This window comes from Pelodiscus sinensis, chromosome 23, assembly GCF_049634645.1.
Source record: "Pelodiscus sinensis isolate JC-2024 chromosome 23, ASM4963464v1, whole genome shotgun sequence".
Lineage (NCBI taxonomy): Eukaryota > Metazoa > Chordata > Testudines > Trionychidae > Pelodiscus > Pelodiscus sinensis.
This window is the reverse complement of record NC_134733.1, coordinates 8085974-8107873: the sequence shown is the minus strand read 5'-3', so window position 1 is coordinate 8107873 and position 21900 is coordinate 8085974. Positions and strand designations below refer to the sequence as shown.

The 21900-nt window shown below is 51.2% G+C and overlaps 1 protein-coding gene across 2 annotated transcripts in view; it reads right to left on the bottom strand.

Moving 5' to 3' along the window:
• The window catches only part of CLCN6 (chloride voltage-gated channel 6), a 28564-nt gene extending 6719 nt beyond the window's left edge, over window positions 1-21845 (bottom strand). Inside the window, exons 1-22 of one of the 2 annotated variants that reach the window (XM_075906604.1) lie at window positions 21689-21845; window positions 19138-19194; window positions 17732-17797; window positions 17276-17341; window positions 16420-16486; window positions 15436-15542; window positions 15069-15195; window positions 14352-14419; window positions 12022-12080; window positions 11402-11534; window positions 8846-8959; window positions 8298-8464; window positions 6279-6405; window positions 5798-5927; window positions 5310-5463; window positions 5051-5210; window positions 4772-4878; window positions 3505-3691; window positions 2749-2906; window positions 1775-1931; window positions 744-851; window positions 68-193 (exon numbers count right to left, since the gene is read on the bottom strand). In XM_075906604.1, the coding sequence (XP_075762719.1) occupies window positions 68-193; window positions 744-851; window positions 1775-1931; window positions 2749-2906; window positions 3505-3691; window positions 4772-4878; window positions 5051-5210; window positions 5310-5463; window positions 5798-5927; window positions 6279-6405; window positions 8298-8464; window positions 8846-8959; window positions 11402-11534; window positions 12022-12080; window positions 14352-14419; window positions 15069-15195; window positions 15436-15542; window positions 16420-16486; window positions 17276-17341; window positions 17732-17797; window positions 19138-19194; window positions 21689-21763 (2520 nt within the window). In that variant the 5' untranslated portion in view covers window positions 21764-21845. Of the gene's footprint in view, window positions 1-67; window positions 194-743; window positions 852-1774; window positions 1932-2748; window positions 2907-3504; window positions 3692-4771; window positions 4879-5050; window positions 5211-5309; window positions 5464-5797; window positions 5928-6278; window positions 6406-8297; window positions 8465-8845; window positions 8960-11401; window positions 11535-12021; window positions 12081-14351; window positions 14420-15068; window positions 15196-15435; window positions 15543-16419; window positions 16487-17275; window positions 17342-17731; window positions 17798-19137; window positions 19195-21148; window positions 21450-21688 lie in introns of those variants that run through there. The other variant, XM_075906603.1, reaches the window with a different exon arrangement.
• Between the last annotated feature and the right edge of the window lie 55 nt (window positions 21846-21900).

Here is a 21900-nt window from a genome sequence, read left to right as displayed (position 1 = left end):
AACAGAGCACGGGGCAGCACCCTAATGCTTCCCACTTATCCATGACACTGCTGCAGGAAGGACTCACCTCTCCAACTGCATTCACCACTGGTAAGTGCCTAAGCCCCATCGTCCGAAACAGGTTGAAGACTTGTGAGGCATGAGTGTTTGGAGAGACCGTGAAGGGAGATGGGTTCATGTAAGGGGTGACATCCTGGGGAGAGTTAAGAAGGAAATACCAAAATCATTTACTTTCAAGGTGAACTTCCCTTTGCCTGGAATCAAGGGGTTGACAGAGGTGCTGTTTTGCCTGTTGACTCTATGAGTCTTGGGCCCTTTCAAGCAAATGGGTGGAACCTGTTGGTCCAACCCAGCAGGGAAACTCTGAACAGCTACAAGTGAAGAGTAGGAGGAGATCCAAATTCATCTGAACCATGAGCCAAGTCTATGGAGAACAGGAGCTGTTCTCCTACCAACATGCAATTGATTTCTCAGAGAGCTACGAAGTGGTTGGAAGAGTACTTCAGACCAAGAGATCAGAGGTGCAGGATTTTTGATCACTGTCATCCAGAGAGGACTCCATTAACTTGGGCTCATGCTAGAGCAGCAGTACAGGGAGACCAGAATTCGAAGGGGGAGTAAGATTAGGTAGAAAGTGCCTCTGTAACCCCAGGCCAGGGAAGTTTTTAGAGCATTCCCAAGAACATGCACCAGGGAGAAAGGGCACCACTGTACGGCAGCAGGCTCCCATCAGCATCTCTTACCACTATCATGCGTGGGTTCAGCAGCGTGAGGTCCAGGTCATGAATATCTGGGTAACGGGGGTAATCCTCAGCCATTTCAGCATACGACAGGCGAGGCTGGCTGGTGCTCTGCAATCCCAAAACAGCCCTCACTCAACTCAGGAGAAGTGTTACCCTTCCTAAAGAGTGTTCCTCAAGTGCCTGAACAGCCGCAGCCATGCGAGAGCACAGCCAAGACTGGAGCTCTCCCCAGTCCTCCAACACACTCAGGGAGTTACACAGACATCCAGAGAGAGTTCTCAGAGATCACTCTCAGTGGAGCAGGGAACATGTAAATCAACACAAGGAGCCATGTTTTGGCAGAGGAGAGGAAAGGCCTGACGTGTCTGCGATCCTTGCGGGGTTTACTCCCCCCTTTGGAAGGCAGCTCCAAGACACGATGCAGGAGTTGGGCAAACAGGCTGGACTGTTTTGCTTTCTACACGCTCGGAGAGACGTCTGTCCAGCAAGCCATGGAGAGGCAGACAGACCAGGTACAAAGACACCATGCTGATGGGTGCACAAGGGTTTGTCAGACCTTCCCTCCACCTTTGGCTGCTCCACAAGGGGATGTCACTAGTGCACGATGTATTTTCACAGAGAAGCTGCTATTGTTTGGTCTGCACCTTTTCCTGCACTTGCCCAGTTACATAGCCTAACCCTCCCTTCGAAGCCAGAAGGGAAGAGTCACAGTCAATACTCCCCATTTTTTCCATCCATGTGTGGAATAAATTGTGGCATGCACCCAGACACATGCAGATGTGCACCACCAGTAGAAAAACATGCTGCCGGCTGTGGGTGCTCTGCTAATCAGCTGGGCAGCAATTGAATCTCTCCTGGATGGTCTCCCAAGTGCTCAATTTACAGGGAGCAGGGATGCCAGTTCCACACTGCAGCTTCTAAGAGGACAGAGGAGTTTAAAACCCTGCATGCCAGCCCCTGGGGATGCAGTCTGCCCAATTCCTCCCTTCCCAGGGAGAGTCCGCATCTCCCCCAGAATCCACAAGACCCACCGACTGACTCTCGGAGTAACAGACTCCTCGGACGAGCAGGGTAACCAGCTGCGAGCGCAAAATCAGGCCGTGGAAGGTCAGCGGTCGGAAGCGCTCCTCCATGGTCCACTCTTCGCTGGGGGACTGGTCTGGGTACAGGTTGGGGTAGGGAGTATACCTGTGACAGATTTCACACCACTGGTTACAATGGGGACTGCCTGGAAGTACCTGAATAGGATAGTGTCTGGCAAGCTGGGGAGTGCTTTGTATGCACAGATTGCCTTCCATACAAGCATGTCCAAGCGCTTCACACTGGGGAAAACACTTGCCCATCTCTTCTACAGATCACGAAACCAAGATAAAGAGGGTTAAGTGACTTGCCCCAACTCAGCGGGGGAAGCAAACCAGAAAACAGCCTTCCCAAGCTGCAGTCCCTGCTCTAACGATGAAACTCCACCCTGCCCAGTCCCAGCAGGCTGCTGGCCACACTGAAACCAGATCTGGGTAGCAGGACCCTGGCTGCTAGCTTAGAGCTCACCCAGGCCAAGCGAGGCACACAAGGGGGAACCTTGCTCTGCCATCGTCTGTGCTGCAGACACAGCGGGCTGGCATGTTTCACAAGCACCATGCCCCCCTTATGAAAGAGGGGACGGTGTTAGACACCCAGCAGGCGGCAGCAGGGAAGTCTAGAGGAGTAAAGGAGAGGCTGTGAGGAGTGGTGAGGACCAGGCAGGAGTAAAGGGAGAGGAAGAATGTGTTAGTGGTTACAGCACTAGCCCTACAACATGGCAGTCCGGGGTCCAAGTCCCTGCTCTGCAACAGACTCGGGTAGCGACAGTTCTCACCTTGGGCAAGTCACATCTCTCTCAGCTGCCTGTTTGTACAATGGCCTGGGCCTAACCTACAGTGAGTTGTTGTGAGGTGCTCAGTTACTATGGTAAAGGGGACTACGTAAGTACCCTAGATAAAGCCCACTCTGTTTCCAGCCAGCTCACCTTCTCTCCAGCATCTGCTGCAGCAGATCCTCCTTCTCGGGCGGCTCCTCCGTCGCCACATGCTCGTCGCACATGTTGCGCAGCTCGCTCGAGGGGTACGATTTCATGGACTGGCTCCGCTTGCGCTGTTCTCCGGCTCTGGTGAGGATGCTGGATTTCTGGAGAGGGTGGGGGCAGAAACTTTACCCAAGGGACATGGATCTTGTGCAAAAGAGGGAGATCGGGGCTGTATCCACGGAGTGCCAGAATGAGCTCTTTCTGATCTAAGCCTCGCTTTAGTATATGTGGCTAGCAAAGGGCTATCTGCTAGGAAGCTATCCCAGGGATTGCTTGCATTGTATTGGCAGGCACTCCCAGGCCTGCAGGATTCACTCTCTAAAAATGAGAGGCACGAGAGATGAAATAGGCCTACTATGAGCTCAGCAGAGCTCCATCCAGCAAACTCACTTGCATTTCACTCCCTCCCATCCAGCCCTGCCAGTGTCCCCTTGGAATGAATTTTCACCATGGCCCATGGAGATCTTTCCTCATGCAGTACGACAACTTCACTCCATCCCTCCTGCCACACGCTTAGAATATTGGGAAACTCTTCCTGACAACACAATGTATTGTGGGGACAAAGTCATGGACAAGCCGCACGCTGAGGCAACATGACTCATGCACTGACAGCCCGGCCAACACAGGAAGCCGCCCCCCTCCAGCATCAGTGAAAAGCCCCGTATTCCCAAGATCACCAGGCTGCTACCTCCTCCTCACCTTGAATTTAATGTTGTTGCTGATCAACTGGTTCCCCTTCATGAACTCCCGCTCATTCCCCCGGTTCTCCGTCACCACAGGGAAGGCATGATGGACTGTCGTGCGCAGGATACTGACCAGCGACTGGATCCGGGTGTGGGGATACACGTAGGTCAGGTTGGGTTCCATGATATCACTGGCTCTCAGCCTGAAGCAGTGGAGAAATGCGAAGTCACTACGTGGCTCCTGGGGGTGCTAACATGCTAGCTGCAAAGCAGCACGGTGCCGAACAAGCCTCAGAGAACCCTACGCAACTCATTTCCCTTCTGCGATGCCTTTGCCCTTCCTACCAACCCTGTCTGCAGAGAGCAGCTCGAAGGTTACGGAGGCAGCTGCGTTCCCTACCTAGCATCGCAGGAGCACGCGATGCATTAGACAAGGTGACAAAGGCTCCTGCCCCAAAGAGCCTGCAACCTATGTTAGACAACGTAAAGGTTCCTGCAACACCACCAGGAAAGGGAAAGAAAACCAAGGAAGAGATATGTCACATGAAGCCACCAGCAGATACAGCCCCCACGTTTTCACCAAGCCCCTCGGTGCTCTGTCCTGTTGCACCACTAGGCTGTGCCGTTCTACAGGAAGCACTCTGAGTATATGGGAAAGCACCCTGGGGTCAGTGGTTCTAGAGCCACGTCAGGCAGAGCCCACTTGGCTGCCTCCCTTCACTTAAAGAGCAAAGAGGCTCTCGGAGTAGCTGGGGAACGCACTTCAGTCAGTCCAAGAACCTTGGTGAGATATTAGTGCTGTTTCTAGAGGGAAAAAGGAGGTCCAGAGAAATCAGGTGACTTTCCCAGTCCACAGTGGCAGAGAAAGGGATAGCACGCAGGAGTGCCTTAAGAACATAAGATCGGCCGTTCTGGGTCAGACCAAAGGTCCATCTAGCCCAGTGCCCTGTCTGCCGACAGTGGCCAACACCTGATGCTACAGAGGAAGGGAACACAACAGGTAATCCTCACGTGATCCCTCCCGTCACCCACCTCCAGAGAAATAGAGGCTAGGGACACCATTCCTAGCCATCCTGGCTAATAGCCCTGATGCTGATCACTCCGCCATCTACCTTTTCTCAAGCCCCAGCTTTCCCACCCCACTTCTGGCTTCATGCACCATCTCCACCTACTTCCCCAACACTCCAGGGAAGTCCCATAGGAAGGGGTGCCCCATTCCCCACTGGTCCAGAGAATCACAAGCAGTTCTCCAACACCGGTACGGCCAAGAGCCACGTCCTTACTTGTCAATTTCCACCTCCGTCTCCCACTCCAGCAGCGGCACCCCTCGCAGGCTCACGTGGATGTCATAGATGCCCTTGTTAAAGAAGTCTCCTGTCCATTTGGCTACCTGCAAAGACAGAAAAGCAGCAGTTGGCCTGCTTTGCGAGCACAAGACTCCTGGGTCTCAAAGCGGAGAGGCGATGGATAGCATGGATGTGCATGGGAGCCTCCCTCAGCCAAGCAGTGAGAAGCCAGAGTCTAGCCAAGAACCACGAAAGGGGCGTTGAAATGGTGCTCACCATCAGGGTGATCATTATCGGAAGCCCATAGGTGATCTCATTGGTGGATTCTATCAGGATAACGGTGAGGCTAATCGTCATGCGGACCACTCCTCCCAGGAAGGCTGCTGCACCAATCAGAGCAAAGGTCCCTGAGTAGATGTGGTCCAGCCCAATGTAGCTAGGGAGGAAGCACACACAGCGCCCTGGCATCAGGACCAAGCTGCTCAAGTGCCTAGCCAGCTTCAGCAGCGTTTGACAGCACACGCACACAAGGCACCTTTTGAGGAGGTTGGCGACCAGGCGTCCAAAGGCAGCCCCGCAAAGCAGCGACGGTACAAAGAGACCGCTGGGCACAGAGCTCCCATACGTCCAGCAGGAGAGTAAGAAATAGAGAAGGAAGAACAGGGAGAGCGTGACTGGGCTGAAAGTACCTGCAACACAAGAAGAGTTATGACCCAGGGGCTCAAGCCTTTCAGTCAAGCTGGGATCTCCCCACCTCCTCACAGCAGACTCTCCTTTCCACCTCAAAGCAGCTCCTTAGCCCCAGAGTCCCAATGAGCCCCAAGGACGGTGGTGAGACAAAGCAAGGGGGAAGCCAGGACAGCAGAGCCTACTCACTGCAGCTGGAGCGCTAGCCCAGGTCCACAGCAGGCCCTGAAAGCCACAGGAATCTGAAGATGCTTCTGGCTGATCGTAGGTAAAGCTTAGACCAGACTCTGAAGATGCCGGCATGGAACCCGAGTAGGTCGTCTCCTGGATACTCACCATCCTGGTGGAAGAGCTGCAGGATGGCTGATTCCTGGGGGTTGAAGAAGAGCGTTGCCATGTCGTTGTAGGTTTCATTGGGGCAGAAGAAAGTCTTGATGCTTGCATTCACATCCTCCGAGGAAGAGTCCTAAACAGGAGCAATCAGGCAGTACGTGAAGGTATAATCCGATCACACCACACCAGGAGCGGCCACCAGGACCAGAATAAACCTGCACGCACAGCTTTCAGCACTGCCTGTGGGGGCAGTCACATCCAGACACATGATACAGGACTTGAAATGAGACCAGATACACAATTGCCATCCCTTGGTCCAGGGGGCAATATTCTCTTGCACATCCAGCTTTCAGCAGTGTATGCAGCCGTATCTGCAGAGTGTTAGTTCTAGGGAGAGGGGGATATGAGGGGTGTATATTAACGTAGCTGATGGCATGTTTCCTGGGGTGCTGGGGACAGTGCCTGTCTGGTGGACAAGTGTTACCTGAAGGCTCAGAGTGCTGTTGCCACTATGATTGGCGGAAGACATCTGCCGGCATTCTCCTAGAATCATGGAAGCTACGAACACCACAATGGTGGTGGTTAGACACACCAGCAGGCTCTCCAAGACTCTGCAAGCACAAAGCACAAACCATGCAGGGAAAACCATGCTCAGAATGATCAAATCCTTGGTCTTTGCAAACAGCCCTGCATCCCAACGTTGCTCTGAAAGAGCTACAGTAACCAGCTATTTGGGGCTCCACTAAGCAGACAGCCGAGCCTAAAATCAGCCTGTAAGATGGGCCATCTAATGAGCATGGTCATTCCAACCAGCGCTGGCCAGAGAAGGCTGATAGACTTTGAAAGCTACTCAGCAGCCAGAGAAGATTTGGACACAGTCATTTAACTCTGCACTAGGCTTGCCCTGCACTGACCCTTACTGCCATCATATTAATCCAAGAGGCCCGGACTAAGATCTTAGATGCTGCTACAGCCTTTCCTCCACTTATCCACCTTCCCTCAAGGGCTTCTGGCCTACACAGCACATGGTGAAACAGCATCGATGGCATCACCTGACAGACCGTCTTTAAGTTGCCTTCCATGGGCTTTGCTGTATCATTCAGAACTGGTCTCTTCCTTCTTAGCTACATGGTAATTTTCTGTAAACAGAGCTTGTATTATGCACTAATTTCCTGCATCAATGGAGTGGACACGGTTTGACTTGAGATGTTCTGATTGAATGAACCAATTAAGCAAAAGGCACTGTCCTAGACACAGCTGTTCCTTCCATGACTATTTAGCCTGAAAAAAAGACCTAGGGGGACACCTAGTGGTGACACATGCTGAAGTTGAGCAGCAATTAAAGGGTTTTTTTTCCCCCCCTTCAACAAAAATTTTTCCCGACCCCTTTTATTGGGCCTGGGGGTTGCGAATGTAAAAAGGTTGCACACCCCTGATCTAAGAACTGAAAAGATCCCTAGGGTCCGTGTACACTGCACGGCATTCTCAAAGAATCTCCTTCATATGCATCATAAAGGACTCCTGGTTCCTTTGCATCACAAGGGGCATGACAGTTGAATTTTAGCAGCTGAGGTTAGCTTAGCATTCTCTCTGCAGAAGCCATAAAGCGGGACGGGGAACCTTTACGTCAGGACCACGGACACACAGAAAAAAAATCAGTCGGGGGCCAGAAAAGTCAGAAACAAACACGCACACACACACAACCCACACTCTCCTCACTGATAACGCCCCCAACTCCCCATAGTCCCCTCACACAATAGAGCCTAGGAGGCCTCCAAGGCTCTGGGGTGGAGCCAAAAATGAAGGGTTCAGGGTGTGGGAGGGGGTTGTCAGGAAGCAGGCTGGGGCACAGAAGCAGAATGGGGATGCAGGGTGGGAGCAGGAAAGGGGGATGCAGGGTCGGGCTGCGGATTGGGGGTGGGGTAGTATGCAAGACTGGAGGAGGGTGCAGGAGCAGGCTGTGGGGGGGGGGGTCTGGATAGAAGAAAGGGTGCAGGAGTGAAATGGGGGGAGCAAGGTCTGTGTCCTCCACAGCTCTCAGGCACCACCCCCTGCTGCACTTATTGGCCTCAATTACGGTCAATCAGAGCAGGGCGAGGGAAGCCTCCAGGCAGGATTTCTCCAGCAGGGGAGAGGGGGTGGAATGGAGAGGGAGAGCAGCAGCTTCCTCCCCCCTGCCAGGCACAGCCTGCCATTGGATCAAGCCCTGCCATATCTGACTGGCCTGTGAGACTGGAGTGCCAGCACAGGCTCCCAGATGCTGGGGAGAGCCCAGAGCTTCGGGGCCCAGATCCAGGCAAGCCAGGGGCCAGTCATAGGTTGCCTACCCTGCTATAAGGTTTGCCAGGCTTTGTTAGTTCATTCAGAGGGATTTGCATTCTGTTCTCTAGTCCCCATTTTTCCATATTTTAGCCCCTGCAGCTCTTTGAGTCTCTGTGGACACAGGCAGTGGGCAAAAATAGACAGAGATTACACCGCGGGAGGCAGAAAGGAGACCGGATACCTGACCAGCTTTGGCTTCGGATGTACGTTCCGCATGCGATACTTCGCCAGCTTCTTATTTAGGCAGTTGAAAGTGGCTCCAAGAAGGCCTCCCACGATTCCCATCATAATGAAGAACCCCAAGTCCACAGCCGTCCAGAGGTGGCATTTTTTATCAGAGTCTGAACACTAGGAAGGATGATGGGGGGGGGGGGGGGGGGCGGGAAGGGGCAGGAAGAAAGAGGGAGAAATGCAGGAATGAGAGCAAGATGCAAAAGAGAAGATGGAGACGTACCAAAGCAGCCACTAAATCCGCCAGCCACTTCTACCTCAGAGACAGGAAACATTCAACAGCGCCAATCACAGAACCGGATTAATTCCCTTTGTCAAAACAGAGCAGCCGTTTCCCACCCCCCCCCCTTTACTCCAAAGAGCAGCTAGGGCATTCCAGCTGGAGCTCTTCACTCCCCTTTGTGGGACTGCAACTAACAGTGTTCGTTCCTTTCACAAAGCCAGCCAGGAGCTACAAAAGGGCACACCCGGAAAGGCAGCAAAGCAAGAAAAACATACCTTGAACTCCCCAAAGTTTAGCAGCCCAGGTAGCTGGAAAGACCCCCAGCTTCCAAACTGAATCCCGGAGCGGAAGAAGTTCAGGGTGAAGGTGGCAGCCATGGAACAAAAGAGCTGGAGGAGTAGAGAGGCAAGAAAAACACCCAAGTCAATAGTGAGAAGGCCAGTCTCTCCATACAAATCATGTCTGGGGAAGGGAACTTGTAACCTACAAGCACTTTCCAAAATGTGACCCTTTGACTGTGTTCAGAGACTAGGACCAGAGAGACACTATTGTAATCACTTAGTCCAGTGGCTCTCAACAAGGGTACATGTACCCCTGAGAGTAGGCAGAGATCTTCCAGGTAGTACATCAACTCGTAAAACTAGGCAACTATCTAGATAACAGGCTACATCAAAAGCACTGACAAAGTCAGTACAAGCTACAGTTTCATACAATGATTTTACACAACTACATACTCTACACTGAAATGCAAGTACAATATTTACATTCCAATGGATTTATGGTAAAAATGAGAATGCAAACTCTTTTCCAGTAACGGAGTGCTGTGACACTTGTGTATTTTTAAATGTCTTAATTGAGGTGAAATTTGGGGGTGAGACAGACTCCTGAACAAGCATCTGGAAAAGTTGAGAGCTGCTGATCTAATCTGACTTCTTGCATAACACGGCTCCCCAGAATTTAATCCAGTAATTCCTGCAACCAGCCCCGTTAGTCATGAGCACAGATCTGCAGCACCTAGAATCGATCTGTGTAGGATCACTTACACAGCTTGTTGGTGTATGTAATTTATAAATTGAGGCCTAAATTTGCTCTGGATTGGATTACCATCTTGGGGAAGCTCTCAGACCCTTCAGTTGGCTCTGCTGAGGGTAGCCTGCCACAGCTTTCAAGTTGCACTATGTGTCTGGCAAAAGAAAAGGCCAAGTCGCAGCACCAAAGGCTTCTATTCTTAGGACAAAACAGACTGCACTAGAAGTCTGCCAACTCCAGCCCAGGGCAGCAATCTGAGTCTGAGAATGTGTCCCACCCTAAGGCAAAGCCAGGTCTGTTTCTCACAGCACTTGGGGATGCAGCAATCTAACCGCTGCGTACTGTGCTTCCACTGCCCAGACGGGACATAGGAGCAAAGCCGCGTCTGAGTGCTGCCCCAACAAATGTGGAACAATTCCTCCTCCAAGTGAGTTATGGGAAAGTGCTACTGACCCCCAGCTGTAATTCACAGAATCACAGACCTCGAAGGAACCTCAAGGGGTCAAGTCCCGGCCTCTGCACTCATGGCAGAACAAAGCACCATCTAGACCAGGGCTACTCAACTTTGGAAGCCCCAGAGGCCACAGTGATACTCACAGCACGTGCTGAGGGCACAACTTAAGTGTGGTTGCACGTACGTGCAAATATATATACAAATATATGCAAATAGCTTCTTCTACACTGAGGCATGAATACAAAAATTAAGACAAGACTACACAACACACAGGCCCCATTTAAGTCAGTTCCGTGGATAATAAAATGCAATATTTACCACATTTTCCACCCATATGACAGCATTTTTAATGAGCAATGACAGTCCAGGAATTTAACTTCTAAAACACATCTCAGCAGTAGACCATTATATTGACTACTTTTTTGTTTTGGCTTCACAACAGTCCAGGAATTTAACTACTAAAACACTTATCAACTGAAACCACACTGTAAACCCAAACGGCACCACGGGCCGCAAACAAACGGGCCACATGTTGAGTAGCCCAGATCTAGACCATACCTGACAGGTGTTTGTCTAACCTGCTCTTATAAGTCTCCACGGGTACGTCTAGACTACAGGCTTTTGTCAACAGAAGTTTTGTCGACAGATACTGTTGACAAAGCTTATGTAGACAAAGAGCGTCTAAACTACATCCAGTTCTGTCGACAAAGCAAGCTGTTTTTTCGACATGACAGTGTAGACACAAAGGTCAGTGTAGATGAAATAATGCCCTCTGTCAACAGAACTCTATCGACAAAAGGTGTTATTCCTCGTAGAATGAGGTTTACAGCTGTCGACAAAACTGCTGAGCTCTGTAGACGTTATGTTGGCAGAACTCAGCGGCAGTGTAGATGCAGGTATCATTTTGTCGACAAAACCCTGTAGTCTAGACACACCCCAAGGGTGGAGGTTCCACAACCTCTGTTTGTCAGAAGGTGGAGATGGATGGCAGGAGAGAGATCGCTTGACCATTATCTGTTCTGTTCACTCTCTCTGGGACACCTGGCATTGGCCACTGTCGGCAGGGTACTGGGTTGGATGGACCTTTGGTCTGACTCAGTATGGCCATTCTTATGTTCTCTCTAAGAAATATATTCCCCTGCTTAACCACCCTGAGAGTTAGGAAGTTCCCTCTGGCATGGACACTGTAAGCAGTCTACATTGTGCCAAGAGAGCTCAGTGTGACAGATTCAAGTATCTCAGATTCTTCAGTCTAGCTCACTGGCTTCTAGCTCGAATCCCATCTCTCAGGTTCTAGCTCGAATCCCATCTCTCAGGTAACAGGAATCTAAAGAGCCCAAGTTCTCACCACTTTCCACGTGAGCCCCTGGTTCCAGAAGGAGGAACCTTCCTCTAAGCTGAAGAGAGTACCCCCGATTGGGGCCCCAAAGGCTGCAGCAACCCCCGCAGCAGCCCCTGCAGATACAAAGTCCCTTTTGTCCCTAAGCAAAGTGGGAAACAATGAGAGTTTATTAAGTCACAAACGTCAAGGAACTGGAGAAAGTCTTCAGATGCAGCCCACCCCGAATGCGTGCGCACACACAAGGAGAATCAAGCCCGGGGACTACGCTAATTGCTTGATGGGATCAGGAAGGGGGTCTTATTCCTGTATCCAGCTGTGCCTGGTGGGCAGCATCGTGCAGTTAGCAATCTGCGGCTGGATTTATCATCTCGCCCCAAAGCAGTAAACATTGGCCACAGCCAGAGATAGGATCTGAGATCGAAGGGGGAGCAGTGGTCTGATACAAAATTAACCACAATGTATCTCCAGCCCCTTTTGGAGGGGGATGTGCACAAGAGAATTGTGGGGGCAACCATGTGCTCCAGGAAGGAGTCTCTCCTGGATATACAATTGTATACCCTCCCTTTATTGGGCTGACTGATCCACCCAATCCAGCAAGCCCATCCCACCTTGACCACCTTAAGTACCTGTCACTTCGGAAGTAGGGAAAGTTAAACTGGATCTTTCTTAGGGAGATGCTCTGGAACTGAAAAACAGAAGGACAGAGTCAAAACTGATAAAATGATAAACCAAGGCAGCCCCCTCCCCCTCCTACCCTCAACAGCCTTTGGGAGCAGCCAAAACTTAGGAAACACGCAACTCTCTTGCCTGTATATTGTTACTCCCACTATAGGGATGTAGCAAAGGGAAAAGGGGACAAGGAAATGTACTTTGTGATAAGGGATTGGTTGCTCTAGGAGCAGATCCTGCAGAGCTCAGTGCATGCAGGAGCTGGGAGCTTTGCCCTAGGATGAGTTCAGCACAGCACACACTACCTGCCTCTGCTGACCTCTCCTCTCAGCACGAGGGAGAGAAAGGTCCAATGCTCCCTTCCCTTCCTGTAACATCTTGGCTTAAACAGGCATGTATCCCACTGGGGATCAGGGTCAGCTTCCTCCTCCTTCCTCAGCATGTACAGAAGATCTCCAGACACTCCAACACAGGGGCCCTGAAGCCAGCACTTACACTCCAGAGGCCTCAAGGCTGAGCCAGGAGGCAGCGTCTGTACTCAGGAGGCCTCGAGAGCTGGAGAAAGCGCTGTCATTTGCCACCTGTTCTAGCACAAGGCAAACGGTTACCCTGTGTGCTGCCTTTCGCTTTAGTCACACACCTAGGAGCCACCACTGCAAAAGGAGATTGTTGTGATGCTGCAACCCCATATTTTTTATGGAAATAGGCATATTCTTATTAAAAAAGAAACTAACTTGAATATGCTTTATGCAGTGCGTGGCATGTAACCTATCTTTGGAGAAACTGCCATCCCCTGAATGTGTATCTGCGTGCATGTGTCATTCCTATACTTGAAGTTAAAAATATGAAGCATAAACCTGTTTATAGAACTAGATGTGCTAATGAAGGCCATTAATAGTACTCAAGGAACTTAATAGCCTGGTACTCGTGACAATGATCTGTGAATAGTCCTGTTTTTCCTGTGCACTTGTTCTGCCAAGACATATGACCAGGTCACCTGATGCTTGAACCCATTTTGGATGGGGGTACTTTTCCATAGGGATTAAAAAGGAATACCAAGAATTCCCACCTTGGCCAAAATCCAATTATAGGTAGGAAATCAAAACAATAGGCAGTTGCCGGACACCAAGACACCCCCTGTTGACCACCCAGATGGCTTTTGGGAAGACTGAACAGAGGAAAGGATCATGCCCAAGCTAGGAAGCTGCATAGCTTGTCAGTAAAGATGATAACGAACTACCATTAAGGTAAGAAATTGCATGTTTACAAGTTTCTTTGAATATTAACCTTAGCTGGCATATTTTGTGTTATGTAGCTTAGTAACTTACTATGATAGGTCTTATCACTTGCAGCCGCTTAAATCCTACTTTTTCTATTTAATAAAATCACGTTTATTAATAAAACAAGTGTAAATGATTGTCATCTGGGGAGGGATAACAGCTGGGCAGATCTTTCTTTCATTGATAAAGGGAGCAAACAAATCCTCCTTATTCTGCATGAAAGTTTCATACAGAGTAAGCTCGTAAGTTATCTGGGGTTCTGATCTCATTGGGGCTGTGCATGTGAGCGTGTGTCACGTCCCTGTGACTGAGCCTTTCCTGAGATGAGCTGTTCTCAGTGTTTGTGTTGTTCTGCGGTGGGTTGTGACCCCAATTCTGTGCCTTGGCCGGGAAAGACCAGAGGGTCTGGCTCAGCAGGACAAGGTGGAGGACAGTGTTCCCTGCGGCCACTTTCAATGCCACCCAGCAGATTAGCAGAGCGTCCACAGCTATGTTTTTGGTTTCTACTGGTGGTGCACATTCACATATAAAATTATTCTGCACATGGGTGGAAAAGATTAGTGGAAACATTGGTGAAGGGGTGCCCCAGAGGGCAGGTGTGTGGGCTTAGTAGTATGACCAGCCCATTAGGGAATGATCTCAAGAGGATTTCTGACTGATCCTGTCACGGGGAGCCTGTCTTTATCCCTGCTCAGGGCTGGGTTTCTCCTGAGCCTGGAATAATCCTCACCAGGTAGCTGAGGGAGGTGATTATAGCATGCGCACAGATTTAAGATGGCCCAGATGTCTGACCTAGAAACTCACAGTGGAAAGGGAGCAGAACCAGGCCAACGCAGCCATATCATCCTTCCTTCATTAGATCAGTCTAAGGGAACTCATCCAACACACTCTACGCTTGATCTTATCCATGGGTCTAAGAAAGGATAAACGTCCGAACAACATTCTCACTGCCTAACCTATCCCAGACAGAACCCAAGTCAGAGTCTCAGTGCATTTCCAGCACTAACCTGAGGCAAGCCAGCACCCACAATAGCGCCACTGTGTATCATAGGGCCTTCCTTCCCTACAAAGAGACCTGAAAAAACAGAAAGTGTTCTTGTTGCAGAAGTCTGAGATAAACCCAGCACACTCTGTCCTGCTCTGCAGTACCAGGAGAGTACAGAGTGGCCATGGAGCAAGGAAGCCAGTCACTCCTGTGCCTGGGAAGAGCTAGATCCCAACACTCTACCCAGCATGGAGGCTGAATGCAGACCCCCGAAGTAGGAGCCTGCTCTTCCAGAGGTGACGGAAGGGAGAACCCCAGGAATGCTGCACAATTCCAGGATGTCAATAGTCCAGGCAATGGAAGGCAGGTAGATCCCACTGGGGCGCATACATGTTTGGGCAGACACATGCTACTGCACAGTGAGTACTTGCTACCAGCCATGCACCAGAAGCGTGGCCCTTCACCTGTACTACTACACCCATCAGAAAGGGCTGCCATTCTCAGTGTCTGCGCTCACCCAAGGCGTGTGGGGGGGAAATGCTTCCTGGTGCCCACTCAGGCAGCTCTAGGCAGCACGTTCCCAGCAAGCATTTATGAGCAGGGTCTTAGATCTCCTTGCCATAACTGGCTACAAAGGTGCAGAGCCACTACCGACTGGCTCTCCTGGAGATTTTCCGTCACACCCTGCTCCTCACCACCACACACTTAGTCCACGATGCATCTGCCATCTCCCGCTTACCTCCAGCCACGCTGAAGAGCACTCCGAGCACTTTGCACACCAGCGTCCGGAGACGGACTATCCCTGGCACCTTCACGCCATTCAGGTAACACTTAATCTCCGGAATTCCAGAGCCAGCTGCTATGGGCTGTGGGGAGGACACGTAACACAACACAGCGCATCAGCACCTCCGCAGACTAACGATCTCCCACCAGTGAATGCAGAAAGGGATGACAGGAAACTGCACTGAGGCGAAACTCATTCATATTTGTAAAATGCTCTGAAATCTTGAGTCAGAAGGTGCTGCAGTAGGCAACAGACTGTGTGCGTTACCTGCCTGACACAAGGGAGGGAGGGGGCGGAAAGAATGTATTAAAAGCATTCTCACCTGAATCAGGACAAGAAGGCTGGCAAGGAAGACGAAGGTCAGGTTAAATCCCAGCAGTTCCAGTAGGGACACAGCAAGGCAGCCCTTTTCACTGCACTCCTCCACCGCTGCAGAGAGGGAGTCAAGGCAATGGGAACACACACCTCAGTCAGCCCATTCTTACCAGGGTCCAAAGCTGAATCTCCCATTCTCGTGCCAATTTTCAGAAGGCAGGCTCCCACCCCAGCCTCCCTGACCAAGTTGGACTAACTCTAAGATGCCCAAACCACAAGTCAGCAGGAGTATCTGACAAGCCAATGATGTTCTTTCATGGATCAGCGTTTCCCAGGAAGACAACCCACTCCTTGGGCACTTCCCCAGTAACCACAAAGTGGTCTTGAACAGCAGCTCCATTGCAAACTCATTATGGCTTCCTCTTCTATGTGCTGTCCAGGCGGACAGTTCACAGGGCCCAGCAACAGAGAAGGACAAGTAAAGCAGAGGGCCCCTTCTGTGCATGACATATAAAGCAGCTCCTCTGAGAAGGAGCTAGGGAAACACATGGTTTAGAAAGCCACAGGTTTGCAGAAAGACAGCAGGGAGGATCTAACAGGCATTGCTGATGATTTAATAACAAATCATTTTAAAGGGGCTGCTGCAGAGACTCCCTGGCAGGGATTTCTTACAAAACAGGGGCAGGTCAACCAGTTCTCTTGGTCTCAATGATTCAAAGCCCAGATTCTGGTTAATAGTTTTGCCAACGGTTTCAGTGGTAGGAAGAGCAGGCTGGAAAGCACCCTGTTACACAGGACACCGTGCTATTCATGCTCTGTCACCTTAGCCAGAGGGACTGTCCCAGCTACTGAAGCAGAACCCACAGTAGGAAATTTACTGGTTAATAAACGCCTCCACCCTGGTAGAATGAAGCCTTTCAGGGCAAGGCGATGGTTTTAAAGAAGAGGTCAATTCAGTTCAACAATAAGCCAGACACCACATAAAGGATACAGGTTTGTACGACATGGAATTTGAGTTGGGAAAAGAGTCGCACAAAGAAATCCACAAATAGGCCCACCTGTAAAAGAGAGAAGAGGAGAAACCTGGCATCAGAGATCAATTACTTGCAAATGCCAACAGATCACCCCACCAGGACAGCTGCAGTCTGACTGAACACTGGTAATGCAGCAATTATGCATCACAGCCCACATACAGGCTGCTAAGTCCCATGAGTAGGGAAGGTGAGTCAAGACAAAGTAACTCTGGATGTTCAGACTTGCTCCCTGCCAGGCTCTTCTCAAATGCATTCACCTCCTTCCTGTAATCAAGATGAGGCAATGATCTCTCCGTTTGACTGCCCAGGCAAACTGATAAGAGCCGGGAAAGAGATACCTTCATGTAAGCACATCAGCAGCAGGGGCAAGTTGCCGCTGAATCCATCTGTCAACAGAGCCCTGATCTTAACAGTCTATTAAATCTGAGACATGCACAGAGCCTCCCCAACTTCAGAGGCACCCCAGAAGATCCAAACACACAAGTGAAGCTAGCATGCAGTATGTCTGAGGATACAGTTGTACTCCAACTTCATGTCCAATTTTATGATTCCATCAAATGGTTTCTTAAAGGCAGGACTCACTGCAAGCAGAATATTAGCATTTGAGGATCTACAAGGAAAACCTACAAGGAAAACACACCAAGAGGAGAAGAAACCTGCCCTTTAGAAAGAAAATGCACGCCCTAGCGATGCTCAGAAAGGTCCAGCAGCAGCCACAGGCAAAGCAGCCTTCTTCATGAAACACAAGGTGCTCTCTTGGTTTGTCCTTGGTTCCAATACATTTCCCTGCTTATCACCCAACAGGCTCCTTACCAGTCCAGTGCAGACTCCAATGGCGAAAACCATCACCCATTTCACTGCTTCGTACCTCTGGCCTTTCTGTGTAGGGCAAGGAAACATAGGCAAGTCAAAGAGCACACAAATGGGGACTAGGGAAATGTGACATCATAGTCACCAGCTGGAGAGATAAAACTGTGGGCACACACCAGTATCCTGAGAGGAATCAGAGGACTGGGGAGAGGGAGTATGAATGATAAATACATCATGTTAAACCTGAGGTTCGGAATAGGTGCTGTGGGAGCACCATGGCTACTTCTCCCCCTTTGATAAAGTAGTGGAGCAGAGCACAAAGGTAAATGATACTTCTCCCATGTGAACAGTGGTCAGCAGGGGAGGTTATTGCGGTGGATTTGGCTGCAGGGGAGGTTTATTGCAGTGGATTTGGTTCTCTTAAACCAGCAAAATGGGAGAGCGCAAATAGGATCCTACCTTGTTGTCCATGCTTTCCAGTACTTCCAAGTAGGGATCATTGATACATCGGTCATAATCCAAGCTCTGGCAAAGGACACCACAGGGTTAACGGGAGACAAACAGCTGAAACTGATCAAGCTGTGACTGATCTAGAACTATGAGGTTCACAGCTGGAGATGGGGAAGCATGTTAAAGGTTGCTGCAATAATTCAGGCTCTATATGTAGGTTTGACAGACTCCATAAAGAGCAGAAGTGTTTGGGAGGCATTACAGAGGTTTTGAGAGATTGAAACGTTACTGCTGTGGGTCTGGAAACCCAAATCTTACAGCATTATTAGCACCTGCAAACCAGGAAGGGAAACAAGCCAATCTAGTTCACTGCCCAAACTGTGCAAAATACACAAGTGAACAAGAAAGCATAGTAGGAGATTGAAAATGTCAGTTGCTTTCCATCTGGTTTTAATCTCAAGTAGTCGTAACACACATGACTGAAGCAGGATTTTTGATTGACAGAGACCCTAATTCCAAATCCACGGTGCAATGGACTGCATTAAAATGGTATGCCTAATTCTCCTCCTCCTAAAAGCGATGTATTTCACAGAAGGGTTCTATAGGGCCTCTCCTCATCCCTATGCCTCAACTCCCCAGAAATATGAACTGCTTGAGACAAAGGTCACCAGCTGAGAAACTCCTCTCCAGGCAACTGGAGAGATTCCAGAACAGATGACAGGCTCATCACATGCAGGAAGCAACACACAGGGTCTTGACTGTACTGTATACTATAGGAGATGCATAGCAAGACTGAGCTGTATCATGAGCTGTGGTTTGCAAGTGCAGCACTCCAGCCATCTCAGTTGTCTGCAGCATCTTTCCCTCTACAAGCCAAATGGCGAAAGGATGCCCTGGGGCCAACCCAACTGCACCCATCCTCCAGTAAGAAAATGAAAAACTTCCCAAGGAATCGGAACCTGATGAGTAGAAAGGGGATGGCTCTTGGCCAGGAAGCTCCCAGACATTTCAAGGAGGCAGCTATAGCTGACTGTTGACATTTACATCCTACAGCTACTAGGAAATCATAAGAAATTGAACTATAGAGTCAAATAAATACAGTGTTGATGAAAGGGGGCCAGTGTGAGGATCCTGGGACCCTGACCTCAGAAATGGCTCCTGCCTAGATGGCAGCTGTGCAGGCTTCCCTCCAACCATCGGACCTGAACCCTGCCTAGCAAAACCATCTCCAGTACTGAGAGGTAGCTCTCTATTGCCCACCCAATTCTCGGCATGTCTGCTAATACCAAAGGTGCCAAATAGCACTCATTGCAATGATGATTTGGTTCTTGTGTCACTATCAAAGGATTGAGATCCAGTCTCCTCCCACCTCTTTCCTCACACATTTCACAAGCTGCAACTATTTAGTTTCTCACCTCATAATCCTTGCGTGGAAGAATCTCATCTTCTTCTTGTGTTTCCCCCAGGATGGTCTATGGAATAAACCCCAGATGCAGAACAATAGTCAGGAGAGCTAACGTACAGGCACCAGATATTGTCCATAGATAGGTGTTTGTTAATCCAGGTCCCAAGGATGGAACCCAGTACAGGGCAGTGCTCTAAAATGCTGGAGAGGGGAAACCCCATCCTCAAACCTAGCCCGGGGCCCAGCAAGTCTGCCAACTCCCCTGGTATGGTCACTTCTCCAGGTCCTACTGCTGAAGAGAAGACTAGAGCCAGCTGCATGGTGCAGGCCTGACACCGCACTCCAAGCTGCATGTGAAGAATAATTTACATTCTTGGACTCCTTAAAGATGAAAAATCACCTTCCCATGATACATTGCAAGGCCAACCCTCTTCCCATTATGTTCTGGGGCTGATTGATATTCCAAATTATAGACCAAAGGTTGGCAATGATTTTAGACTGGGGGGGGGGGCGGGCGTGCGCATTTCACTAATTTTTGAAGTGGCCCCGGGCCACCCTGGAAGGGGCAGGACCAGGACGCTTCCATGTTCCCCCTTCCACAGAATCTGATTGGCCTGGGGGTGGGGGGAGCACATGAAGTCTTTGCCCCCGCCATTCCCTCTAGGCGCCTGTTCCCTTGTAGGGCAGGAGGAAACTTCGCGTGCTCCCCTGCCCCCAGGCCAATCAGGGCCTGGGGGCAGGAGGAGCGCACCAAGTCTCTCTCCCCCTGTAAGAGGCAAACGGCGCTTGCAGGACAGGGGCAGGAAGCGAGAGGTTGACAGAGTGTCCATGGTCTGAATCTGGCCCACAGAGGCCTCTTTGCCTACCCCATTATAGACAGATCCAAGAAAGTAGAACCTGAAGCTATAGTGACATATTCAAACTCAGTACCACAGTAATGACCCACACTTACAACGCTTCACCTTGTCAAAATGCAGTACAAACATTAACTAACCCATATAAAACACCTCAAAGCAAGAAATATACATATATATATTTTACAGCTGAGGAAGCAAATACCAGAGTTACATGAATTGCCCAGAACACATTGGCACAGCCAACACAATAACTCAGGAGTTCCTTACTGAGCATATGTCTACACTGCAGCTGGAAGGAGTAATTCCCAGCTTAAGAAGACAGACAGCCACTAGCACTAAGGACGTTAAGGAATGAGTATTTCGCCAATCGCGTAGTTCAGGGGTGGCCAACCAGTGGCTCTTGAGCCACATGAAGCTTTTTGCTCACAGAAATGCAGCTGTCAGGGTTACGGCTCATACTTAGTGTATGACTGTGGCGGTGGGAACTCCGGTGAGACCCAGGCACTGGGTTAGAATGGGAGAGGTCATGGGGAGGGGGAAGGCATTGGGTTAGAGTGGGGAGAGCTGGGGGGGGGGCCTGGGTTAGGGTATTGGGTTGGGGGGGGGGGGCTGTGGGTGCCTGGCTCCGGGGCAGGCTATGTGGCTCTTTACACTACTATCCACAACTCTTTCAGCTCTTCGTGTCTAACTGCTGGCCACCCCTGGTGTAGTTGATACAATGTGTGTTGACTACACCATTAGTTGATAAGGGCAGGCTCTACTTATATTTTAAATGTAGAAAGAGCTGGCGACTCTTATGACACATAAAATGCAGCGGCACAGTGGTCCTGGACCCACATTGGGTCCAGCAGCCCCGCTTCCCCTCCCCGCTGTGGGGGGGGGGAGAAAGAGACTGTGCTGGGGTGAAACTGCTCCCGTCCCTCCCCCTGCCCCTCATACAGAGGCAGCAAGAGTGAATGGAAAGTAAGTAGTTCAGTATCCACCCAACTTACGCTTATTGGGCAGTCGAGCAATCGCCTGCTCACTCACCGCCCTAACTAGCACCGCTAGAGTTAGCAACTAAGTTTCAGCGGCCACTGCCATTTTATCTGCCTGAGTCCGATCCCGCCAGTCCCCAGGGTGCGTATCCAGGGGCTGCCGGCAAAGCTTCAAATCCGAACTCACCCCCCTTCGCGCTGCGAAGAATTCCTGCTCCCCGCTCCCAGGGTCCCGATACTCACTGGAGGGGGGGGGGCGGAAGGACTCGTGGGATTGGCGCGCACAGCGCGAGGGGAGGCGACACGCGAGGGACACGGTGCGAACAAAGGGGCAGGCAGGGCCCCGTGGGCGCGGGGAAGGGGGGGGGGAGACTCCGCACGGCACGTGGCGGGCAGGGCCACCGGGGAAAGCGAGGACTGGCCACGGCTCCTGCTCCCGCCACCGCCCAGCGCTGGACACGCCCGGCGCCTCCTGTCAGCCTCGCAGGCCCCGCCCCCTCTGCCGCGGGAGGGAGAGGCGCCAAGAGCGGAGCCCGGGCGTGGCGGGGCCAATGGGGCCGCGCGGCGGGGGGGGGGGGGGGGGGGGGAGGCGCGAGGAGAGGCGCGAGCGGGGGGAGGGGCCGGGGGGGGGGACTCCACCCCGGCTCCAAGGAGACCGAACGCCGCAGCCCATTCACCTCAGGGCAACGGAACCCCCGCCCCGCCCCCGGCCGGGCCCCGCCCCTACCAGCTCCTCCGGGGTGCGGCTCTCCCGCTCCCCGCAGCAGCAGCAGCAGCACCAGGGAGCCCCGCACCCCGCCATCTTCCGCCGCCTTCCCCGCCCCGCCGACAGCGCCTCACGTGACCCTCCCCGAGCGATCACGTGACGTCTGCCGCCTGCCCCCCCCCACGTGTGAGGGGGCCAGCGGGCAGAGCGAAGCCGTCTCGTGCGCCGCCATG